The sequence below is a fragment of the Melanaphis sacchari genome, unplaced genomic scaffold (assembly GCF_002803265.2).
Source record: "Melanaphis sacchari strain LSU unplaced genomic scaffold, SCAv2.0 Contig123_pilon_pilon, whole genome shotgun sequence".
Taxonomy (NCBI): Eukaryota; Metazoa; Arthropoda; class Insecta; order Hemiptera; family Aphididae; genus Melanaphis; species Melanaphis sacchari.
In genome coordinates this window covers 128,121-140,703 of record NW_020270491.1, presented here as the reverse complement: position 1 = coordinate 140,703, position 12,583 = coordinate 128,121, and the positions used below count along the sequence as shown (strand labels likewise).

General features: G+C 24.7%; 1 protein-coding gene across 1 annotated transcript; it reads left to right on the top strand.

Annotated features, from left to right (window-relative positions):
• The first annotated feature begins 462 nt into the window (after positions 1-462).
• On the top strand, positions 463-7,464 carry LOC112590968 (endoribonuclease Dicer-like). Its single transcript, XM_025334588.1, has 12 exons — positions 463-503; positions 2,146-2,219; positions 3,490-3,638; positions 3,712-3,889; positions 4,857-4,982; positions 5,815-5,987; positions 6,049-6,172; positions 6,325-6,439; positions 6,527-6,657; positions 6,744-6,856; positions 6,989-7,223; positions 7,294-7,464. The coding sequence occupies exons 2-12, from the start codon at positions 2,202-2,204 to the stop codon at positions 7,312-7,314; spliced, it is 1,383 nt and encodes a 460-aa protein (XP_025190373.1). The 5' UTR covers positions 463-503; positions 2,146-2,201; the 3' UTR covers positions 7,315-7,464.
• Positions 7,465-12,583: the final 5,119 nt, after the last annotated feature.

Here is a 12,583-nt window from a genome sequence, read left to right as displayed (position 1 = left end):
GTAAGAATTAGGTACAGTATAAAATCCTACGAAACAGGAACATACGTGATTTTTATGTAAAATATATTTTGCAATTACCTAATTTTGAATTCAAAATAAATATTCCATATTAACAAAAAATCAGTCATTAATTTATCTATGAACAATTATGCTAACTTAATTATTCTGCTAGATTATTAAATCTAAATAATATTTTCTGACCGTTTATTGTAATAATAGAGTCTTCCATCGGCAATACTAGGTACGTTATAACATGTGATGTATGAAAACAATTTTACAGATTAGGAATAGAGATAATATTATATTATTATTGGTATATTGTCGTATACATATTCCAATATTGGACGAGCAAATATCAACACAATAAAACGTTATAGTGGGGATGAAAAAAAAAGGTGGGATGATATTTTTGAACCTCGTGTGTCCGGGTCGTATTCCACTGTCCGCACATACTGTTTTCTCTTTAGACGGAGCATACGTTGTTTTTGCATCTAGGACCAACGGTAAGTATAAACCATTAGTTTTATATACTATTATTAATATTATTAGGTATTATTATTATTTATTATTATTATCATAATAATATATTATTTTCATCAAAATTGTATTATTAATATCATTAGGATAACCTATTATACACCTATTTAGATCAAGCATATCAATTTTTTCACTGGTTTTTTATAAATTCAAAACTTTTTCTTGCTCTAACAAGTGTCAAATGTTATGTTATGTTGTGTTTAACACGAAAAACACAGAATTAATATAATTTATTTTCAGCCTTCTAGAGGTTTAGGTAATCGAGCCTCGCTTTTATCGTGCAATAGTACACGTGCGATTACATAGTCGACTCTGTTCCCATCATCCATTTAAAATACCTACATATAAAATTATATAAAATATACATTTTAAAAACTAAAATAATAATTCAGTAGGTATTGAAAATAATGTTTTATCTATCAGGTCCACATGAATGTGATAGTCGCCATAACATGGAAGTGGCGATTTAAAAAAAAAAATTATTACCTAATAAAATTAATATGTATTTGAACAGTAACTAATATTATAAACTACGATATCGTACAAGTATTTAAAAAAAAACCCCCCATTTGATTAGGTACCATGTAGATAATTTTATATTAATTTCTTACTATAATTCTATACCATTAAACACATAATTACTGCTAATGTAAGTAAAAACCTATGCTGTTCATTTTGAATGCACGCACCGTGTTTTAGGTTGGTCGTCCCGACCTTTATGCTTCATTCCTACTCTATCTTGGTTGTCTATTCAAAGTAAAAAACCATTGTTAACGCGTGTTAAACTATTTTACTACTGTTACTAAACATGGTTGAAATTTGACCAACATTATCGAGAGAGAAGTTACAGTAGTTCTCACTCGCGCAGACGCTTCTAAATAATGGAGAAAGAATGGTTGTAGATGAAATGGTCACACTATGGTGTCTGATATTTCGGCGATAAAACTTCTTATCGAAAATATAAAAACTCACTGCCTCGTGATCTACTAAATTATTATTACAATTTTGATATTCAGTGTTTCGTATTATTTTTTGTTTCAAACTAAACCACTTAAGTGTTCAGCAATAATTAATACGTACAAAAGGTAAAATATTAAATAATCAATTTGCATGTCATTAATACCTACACGATTTGTTTCTAAGGATAAATACTTCCGTATTTCAGAATTTGGTATTTATTGAGTACTATAAAATGGTATAGGTATTGTCCGATCAGTGGTTGAGGCTATCGCGTTATATTCTGTTCCGTATCCGTCTTCCGTTCGAAACCACGGGTCACTGCAAAAAGAACCGAGAAAAATAAAATTTTATTTTTTAACAACTCATAATTCAAACTGATAACCGTGAAAACTAGACTTTTCACCAATTATTAATACTATAATTTTCTGTGTACTTATATTGAAATAATATGACAATTTAACAAGTAACTAAACGATTAATATGAATTAAAAAAATTAATATTTTTTAAGGATTGTAGTAACTGTATTCATTGTATTATTTAATTATTTTATATTAGAATAAAATATACAATTATAGTTAAATTTAAATACTTATGTTACATGTAATTAAATGCAAAAATTGCTAACCTAATCATATTTTGTGTTAAAGATTGGCTGTTAATTTATTCAAATATTTCAAAAACACCTTAGATACCTACTTTGAAAATGAATCAACCACCACAGGTAATATTATTATTATTAATTATTTAAAATAATTTCAACACTTTATTGTTTACAATTTATAAAAAGACAAATTTTTATTATCTACTTATTTATAATTTATAAAATTAAGAAATCATTTCAAAAACAAAAATTAAAATATATTGAGTACCAAACCAAAGAATACCATATATCTATATTATAGGTAAAATAATCTCTTTTAAATGAAAATAGTTTTTTGTTGATTTACTAAAAAAAAGTCTGACATTATGTATAAAATCTTTAAATTTACAAAATCAATAAAATTTGTTAAATATAATTTTGGAATAAAAGTATTGGATCGATTGTTATTTAAGGGCAACAATTTATGATTTTACGGACAATTTTAAAAATCTATATATTTTGAAAAAAACCACATATGTTGTAACAACTACATTTAAGTTTTTTATAAAAAAAAAAAAAACAATGATAAAATAACAATACTAAACAACTATTTTTTTACTTTTTTAAAAGTATTAATTCTACCACATCAGTTACTTTAGGAATTAAGCCATTCTCAATACTTATAAGCAGTAAATTGTTTAGATTTTGTTGAGAAAAAGAATGATCTTCTATGATCTTAAGTTTTGAGAATGATTTTTCACAATATACCTATTTATATGCTAATGTCAAAGTAAACTTATACATTAAATATAAATTAGTGAAGGTTAAATGTATATATCATTTTAAAAATAAATTCACCATAATAAAATTGATCTTAGTTTAACCATCCATATCATACAAAATCATAAGTAAATTATCTAATAAAGTTTAACTATTATGAATAAATAATAAAATAAACTACTAGTTGAAATATAACAAATTTAAATATTGAAATTTTTAAACAAAATATTCTTTTAGAATATTTAAAAAAAATAAAATAAAATAAAATAAACAATTGTAAAAAAATTTGAAATAAGAATTAATTTTATAAACTTTATAGAGTTATAAATGTGCTTAATTAATTAATAAATATATTGATTAATTTATTATTTGATTAGAATATTTTTTCACAATACTAAACTTGTATTTGAATATTGTCTTTTGTCACCACTGTGAATAGGTGCCATAACAGAACCATAAACTGTTATTATTCTACTGTATGTAAAATCAAAATTGCATACTCCACCATGTATTATTTCATGTAGTTATCTTCAATTAAAGGAGCAATAAAAGCATCTGTATCAGAAAATTTTTTTGAATTATAATTGAAAAATAGCCATATTTAACTATAATTGTTTATCGGTTTTTTAAGGGTACTTCAAGCATAAATCCCCGAAATAATAAAATTGAACTTTTAGATAGAATGAAAAAATCCAATACAATTTTGTATCTACCTAGTGGAATTGGCAAAATCTACATAGCTACAACGCTAATTAAATACTTTGGAGGCTGTTTAACTAAGTTTGTATACAAATTATTTTTTAAATGTAAAAATAATATAAGATATTTAAAAAATATTCAAAATAATTTTCAGACAAATGGGTAAGGGAAGAAAATGGACTTTTTATATTGTCCGATCTGAAACTATTCTTAGCCAACAAGCAGATAAATTAAGAAGTCATTTGCAGTATATTATAGGCACTATTGGTGCTGATGTGAACACTAACCGTTGGTCTTCAGAAACTTGGAATTTAATATTGGAAAAATGTCACGTGAGTAAATTATATTGTATGAATATTATAAAAACCTCATCAGCTTATAGGGTATAAATGAGGTAAAGATGCCTTATAGAAGTGTATGGTTAAAAAATGTATAATGGTAAAGTATATGTAGGTATATTTTAAAATAAAATTAGTTCAAGGAAATTTAGTTGGTACATTAAAGCAGAAAAAATTAAAAATTCCAACTTTTTTCAAAATAAACACATTAAATTATAAATAACAACTGTATATACTTAAAACTTTTACTAATTAGTATAATCTATGAATTGTATAATTATCAAAATATTTTTATTTTTGAACTACCTATTTACAGTTATTTGACATTTTTTTCCATATAAATCAATTTAAAAAAAATGCTTGCCAAGTCAAAAAGTTAGAATTAATAAAAGATTTCTCCTAAGTTGTAAGTTTTACTATTTAAATTATATTAGCACTATTTTTTTATTTATTTATTTATTTATTTATTATTATTTTTTTTTTTTTTTTGATAAGCATAAGTTTAAGAATTTATATTTAACTTGTAAAAATTACGAAAATGTATAAATTGTTCTGTTAAAATAATAAGAATTTTATTTTATTTTTATATATACAATGAAATTTTTAAAATATTAGGATTACCTTCATGCTATTGCTTACCTACTTATGCTATGAGTAACACAAAACTCTTAATATCAGTATACGGTGAGTCTTAATTGATTCAAAAGTTAATAACAATGATAAATAGTATAAATACATACATATACTGTTATAATAGTATTAAGATAATATTATATTATATCCATAATAAAATAAATGTGATGTTCATTTTTTTTTTAACTATGAATTTTTAGATTTTAAATGAAATAAAATAATTTATTATTTGGTACAAGACTGGGTTTCCCAAATTTACTAAATAGATTTTATTATATTAGTATTTCGTAAGTAGATACAAAAAAATTTTTATTTTTTATTTTTTTAGATTCTGGTCATAACTGGTCAGGCTTATATAAATAATCTGAATCAGGGTTACATGAATATCAATGATGCTAATCTTCTTATTTTTGATGAATGTCATCTTGCTGTAGCATTACATCCATTTCAACAAGTTAGTACAAAATATTTATAAGTTTCTCAATACACTATAAACATTTTAACACTAGTGTAAGATAAACTATGCATTAAATTACTATTATTATAAGGTTTATGTTTAAAATATGTTAAATTTAATAATTTTTTTTTTTATTTAGCTTTAATTTTAAAATTCAAGTCAAGTTATATTATCTGATTTACATGCTAATATTTACACCAACTACACTTTATTTAATACCGAGTCTTGTAAATTTGTGCATTTAAAACAATTAGAATATTTGAGAAATTATTCTTTAAAAAAAAGCTCAGATTATACCTACATAATATACTGTTAGCAATTTTTGATTTTGTTATTATACTTCAAAATTTTCTATAGTGCATCAAACTATTACTTAAAAGAATTATCAAAATGGAATTTTGAATTCAAAAATATATGGTTATGTAAATTAAAGCAAAAATACGAAAAATATTAAATTATGAAAAATTTTTTCTAAGTTTGAGATTTTGTTCGATAAAACTAATATATGATTTTACAAAGCTTAAATGCCATTAATATAAACATGATTGATACAAATTATTTTCACTTATAATATAATTTATCAACTTTGTCGAATTTCTAGGATGTAATACTAATATATAATCAAATTTGTGGTAATGATATTACAATAAATTGTTGATATTTTTACGCATAACTAAATTGCAGTATTGCACAAATTTAAGTGGGCGATCTTGTTATTTTATTAACAAAATATTAATTCTACCAGTAAAGGATAAAAAAAAAAGAATTAAAATACATTTATAATTTTTATGTGTTTCTAATTTTATTGTTTATCTATTATATAAATCAGATAATGCAAGTATATGATAATGCTAGTTTAAAAAGTGATGAACGTCCTCATATTCTTGGAATAACTGCTACTTTGATTAATAAAAATACCACAAATGTCAAGGATGAACTTATAAATTTGCAAAACACTTTCAATAGTCAAATCGTATCCAAACTCAATGAAAATATTCAAGTGTAATTATTAAAAAGCTAATAATAATATTGTAAAACTAATAATTAATAACAACAATGACAGTTTTTCAGCACGCCCAAAAGAACATATAAGTTTATATGACGAGTTCATTTTGGATGATGAACTTAAAGCTATTATTATTCGTGTATCAAAAATTATTAAACATTTAGAATATTCTCAGTCTAGTGTAAAATCTAAAAAATTTGAACCAATCAACAAAATTTACTGTTTAGAAAATCAAAAACAATCAAATAATTTATTTAATTGTTTAAATGATATAGAGGTGAGTTTTTAATGTTATTTTCTATAGAAATAATAAATAAAAAATTTCTTTTTTAGGCGAATCTCATTGACGGTGGTCCGTATATGACATATATAGCCACTTGGTATTTTATAATTGATGTTGAAAAACAAAAAAAAATTTGCAACGATAAAGATAAATGCATGATGTTATGTTTAATATCATCAGAAATAACTAAAATTAGAATAATATTGTATGATTATTTGAATAAACATGCATCTATTCATGATAATCATTCAGTTATATTAAACAATGTGTCTTTAAAAGTTAAACAGTTAATGCAACATTTATCTTCTCTAAAAGTCACTGATTCTTGCTTAGTACTTGTTGATCAACAAAAAACTGCTAAATATTTAAATAATTATATCAAAGTATGTTAAAAAAAAGTAATAATTATAATAATTATATAGTATTTATTAGTTGATTTGTTCAAATTACTTTTTGATTTATGCGACAGGAATACACACAGGAGTATAACTTAAACAATATTTTATCTGATTTTATGGATGAGGCAAAAGATCAAAATGAAATAAAATATAAAAGACGAAGAAATATTGGTGTCATTAAGAAGTATTTATAATTAATATATTACTTTATACTATATATATTATAGGTATATACATACCTATATTATACACCATTATCCTACTTAAACTAATAATAATTCAGGTTAATGTTTATTGTTTTTTTTTTTTTTTGTAGGTTTAACGAAAACACTATAAATGTTCTTATAACATCAGAAAACATAGAAGACATTGATATTTATGCAAGTAACGTGGTTATCACATTTGATTTTCCTAAAAATTTTTTTTCGTACAGAGAATCTAAAGGAAGGGCACGTTCTTCTGATGGTAAATTTATTATTATGGTTCCAAACAAGTTGGATATCCATAAAACTCATTTTGAATTTATTTTAATGGAAGAAGAATTCAAAAAAGTATTTTATGCTTAAAATATTCTCTAAGTAATCTATTTTGAAAATTAATAATATTATAATTTTTTTTTAGTTTTTGGAAGAAATTGACTGATATTTAAGAAATTAAATTTTATTTGTTGATGTGGAATGAAGAGGATTTCAATGTAATATTGATCAGTGGTGTAGCCAGAGGAGTGGACAGAGGGTCCATACAGAATATTGTACGTTGAGTAATTTCTCTAAACAGTTGAGTTGTTAGTATTGTTCGAGAAATGCAATTTTTTTTTTTTTTTTTAATTATTTATGAATTATATCATGCCAATCACATTATTATTATTATTATTATTTTTTTTGACTTAATAATCAATTTGAGTAGGTAGGTACATTTAATATATGAATTATAATTTAATAATAAATATAAAATTTGAACTTTTTTTTTGTAAGAACTTATACATACAATGATTTCTATCACATACTCACCTTTTTTTTGCTGTGTAGAAACTTACATGTTATGTACCTGTTTTATCATATAGGTACTAACATATGTATTTTTACCAGCTAGTTCTCGTTTAAAAATTTACATTTGATCTAGTATAGAAATCTGTGTAAAATAATGATAATAGTCACAGAAAATATTATGTACAATAAACAAATATATAATTATTGTACATATCTATGATAAACGTAAGCTATCCGGTAACCATTTATGTCAATTGCGACAGTGCAAGCCATTCAAGTTAGAGGTATTTTATGCTACAATGTTATACGATATTCAATTATTTTGCTAGTCTCCTTGTAACATTCACTACTCCAGAACATACATTTTCTGTTCTTAAAAGACTAAAAACATTTTTAAAAACTGCGATGAACGGAGAAAAGTTAAATGGTTTAGTTTTAACTAAAATAAATAAAGATATTTTAGAAACATACTCTGACAAACATCAGCAATTGAAAATAGTGTCCTAAGTAACAGCAGTTTGATTAAATATGGTGTTCCACAGGACAGTGTTTTAGGCCCAAATTTGTTTATACTTTAAATAAATGAAGTATGTTACTTAAGTGTAGATGGTAAAATAATAACCTATTCTGATGAATAGAACTAGAATTTTAATGATCAAAAAAATTTACAAAAATGCATAAATAACCTAAAAAATGTACTTAGAAGAGTAAAAAAAATTTAATTTTAAAATTATTATTATTATAGGTGCACACCCAGCGTTTAGCTCTGCTAAGGATTTAAAAATTCTTTTACGTAAAAATATGAGAATATTTGTTTTTTATTATATTAAGAAAAATAAAAAGGTTATCTAACAAAATATGTTTATGAAATCAAAGATTTAATAGTATAATAAGTGGATGGAACTATAATAATAATAAAAATAATCTGAGCACAAAATAGGCAATATAATAAATATATAAAAAATTAACAATAACCAATTTAATAATAATTAGAATGATCTAAAATCTAAAAATAGCAATACCAACGGCAATATAAATGTATGAAAAAATTAACATTGAATAATAAGATATAATTATGTGATTTGAAGTTAACAGTAAATATAATATAATACAATTTAATAACTGTAATGATTGTAAATAACAACATAGTAATATAAGAATTTATATATAATAATAACTTAATTTTCCTGCTTAAAGTTGTCAATGTATACAATAAATTGACAGTACTGCTCTGCTGGCATAATACAAAACATATAATGTATAAAATATATAATGCGGCTTGTCAGCCGATTACCTGAAGAACTGGTGTTCGTTGGCAGCTTCAAACCAGATCGCTACCGTCTCAAGATGCCCATAATTAATGTACAATAAAAAATACAATACCTAATATAAGATAAAATGTGTGATAATCTCGAGAATGCACGACCAACGGGCCACCAGCTCAGACGAACAATCATACAAAGACACAATGAACAAATTATGTGGTTCTGCGAGTGAGTATGTTTATTGACCGCCTTGAATTGTGGAAAATCTATTAATGACTATACAAATATGAATACAATACTCACAGCAACTAATACATAAAACCAAATGACATGAAAACAAGCTAAATGAAAAAAATGAAGACAAAAACAATATTGAAAGATGCCTTTCAATACCACCTTAAACACAATAATAATATTAAAAGTGCAGATTTTAGGTGGCATTTTATGAACTTTATACAAAATAAAAATATTAAAATGTGAAAACTACAATAAACGACAAAAATAAAACCGTTGATCGGTGCGGCATTGCTACCCACTATCAGTTCGATAACAGAACCGCTATCAAAAGCTGATAGTGGGTCAACGCGCGTTTGGTCGTGTTGCACGTGAGCGCGAACAATTTTGAATTTATTATTATTTACCATTAATTTTTTATGTCATACAAAATAGGTAAAAATTTGTTTTAAGAAGTAAATTAAACAAAAAATATTCAAATTTGAGTTGACAATTAATTATATTACTTTTTTAATATCAATGGAGACACGTGAGTATTAAACAAATATGAGTTTAAATAGGTACACAAAATTAACGTTATATATGTAAAAATGACCTTAAAAATAAAAGAAAATGCATTTAACACGATAAATGCAAATAAATACAAAATAAAAATTGTACATTCTAAATTATTATACAACGAAACAAATTTAGTATTTGGTTAGAACTGTACAGCATTTAAAGAAAACAAATGTAAAAGTCATCAATATCCTAGCTTTATTGATGACAATGATGACACTTGTCTGTTATTCTCGAATTATTCGTGGAATGGGGTTTATCTTAAAGCCACGAATGGTTTAAACTTAACTTATAGGTAAATGTTTAATTGAGAGACGTTTATCAATGAATTTTGATAAATCAATGTTTATGAAGTTTTCGATTAATAAATGTATAAGTTTTGACTCTCCTTTGTTGATTCTTAACTATAATTGTCTTTTAATGTGTAAAAATATTAAGATTAACTGTAAATAAATCAAACAAATATCGAAAATTCGTTATTTAGGTGTATATTCGATGAAAATTTAAGATGGAACCTAAATATTAGCAATTTAGTTGGTAAGCTCTGTTCCACAATCTATCAATCCCAGTACTGGATTTAACTACTGTGCCGCTGTAAGCACAAAAAAAATTTCTACCTTTTAAGGTACATAAATAAATTATTTTGTTTTATATTTTGATAAAAACATTTATTGTTTTTGAAACCATCAAATGATAATATAGTATTGAAATTTTAAAAACTAGCTATATTAGTAAAAGGTACATATTATTATGTTATTGCCATTTTTCTCTAATATTACAAACTATAAATATGAAATAAAAATATAGAATTAATACATAACCCATGTATTATGTATGTATATGTATGGTATAAAAAAGACACATTTATTAAAATGTGTACTAATAAAAAAGAAAAGCTATACTGTGGAATAAATAATAATACATTTTTTAAGAACGTTAATAATCTTTTTGATCTACACACTCAATGGCTTTCGGTATTATTTCTGAGCTACAAAATCATTAACTACCTACATCATCAAAATCAATTTCGTTTACTAATTCTGTCTCTATTGCTAATAAACTCAATGATTTAAATCTATCTTCGTCCAAGATGGACCTTAAATAGTTCTTTGACGCGTTTTTATGTAGTAAAGATGGATAACTAAATAAAATATTATTATTTCATTTGGTAGATATAGTTAGGTAAGTACTAAGGAAATAATCGACCACTGATGTGGTGTCAGTTACGAAAAACATAAATTGATTATCTTAATATTTATTACGGATAACTAGTATAAATATGACAAAAATACCGTAATTCTGGGCGGCGGCAACTACGTTGGTGATACGGAAAGACTCCTATAATTTTTATCTACAATTTAATTTTGGAAACTTGATGAATAGGTCATTACCTAACATATTTTGAGTTTTGACAATTTAATTAATGTGCAAGGTTTGTTTTGTAAAATATGTCTTCAAACTTTTATAAATTTTCAAAAGAAAAAATACTAATACGACGCAAATTTGCTACCCTAAAATATTACCGATATAAACACGTGCTTAGGTACTTTGTTTACTGGTAAATACACTAGTGATCAATTCACAAAACTTAGAGTACTGTTACCAGTAGGTACAAACGATAGATTAATCTATTTGCCTTCTATTAAACCATTTTTCAGTGTGAGCTAGAATGGGGAGGCATGAAAGAAATGTTTTGAAACTTTTACAAATCAATCAAAATAGCGTCATAAGAATAATCTTAAGTAAAATATCCTTAGAAGGATCTACTAAAATAAAATGTAAGCTTTTAGGTATTATTCCGGCTAAATAGTTATGTAAAAAAAATGCTATATTGTTCAAAATTAAAACATTTATAAGGAATAAAACCAATATAATTGATTTCTCTAAGTCTAGAGAAGTATAGAGTTTATAACATACCTGTGACATGTACAAAAAAGTTCTTTGGAAAATATTTTGTAAATTATTTAGGTCCAACTTACTTTAATCGATTATCAACAGAATCAAAGAAAAATGTTCATTATGAATTATGATTTACGAAATGACAAAAAAATCGTATATAATTGGCTTTTTTCAATTAATAATTTTATCATCAATAATTTAATATTTTATAAATATTAAAAAAGTACCTTAATACAATATTATTTTCATAGCAATTTTTACATTTTAATGTCAGTTTATTTTCTAACATTTTATAGAATTGATTATGTACCTAAAAATACTTTTAAAATTTAATCTGGATAAGAACTTTTTATTACAATATAGAAATAATACTTTTATCCATTAAGTGTTTTTGGTTGTTTTTGGTTATCGTTTCTGTCTAACGGCGTCGACGACAATAACGATACCTATCGTCGATATCGATAATGATTTGCCAATTAATTACTAGTGTTGCGTACCTAAATATAGGATTATGTGTATTTGGTCGGCCTTCTATACTTCAAGTGTACACAGACAGAGCTGCTGGAAAGTTCGACGTTTGGACTTTGGTACTTTATGATGGGTCGCACTCGCTGATAATTGGCAATCGAAGTTACTCGTTATCGACGACCATCAACGTGTGTACCTACTGAGTACAGAAGATTACAGAAATAAAATAATTTTTAATAATGTGACGAACTCGTGTCCTATGATAATACTAATATACTATTCACTACGTATAATATACCATATACCGCGTGGTTTCGCGACGTTCAAGTGTTCGACGACCGTATCCGTGTAGCGGTTTTTGGTGGGACAGGAGAGGTCTCGACTTGTCTATAATAATATTATAGTACGATATGGGTATATTATGAGTATAATATGATTCTTCAAACATTTTAGTCTTTAAAATAGGCATCGATAAGGAAAACAGTAATCACAGTTTTC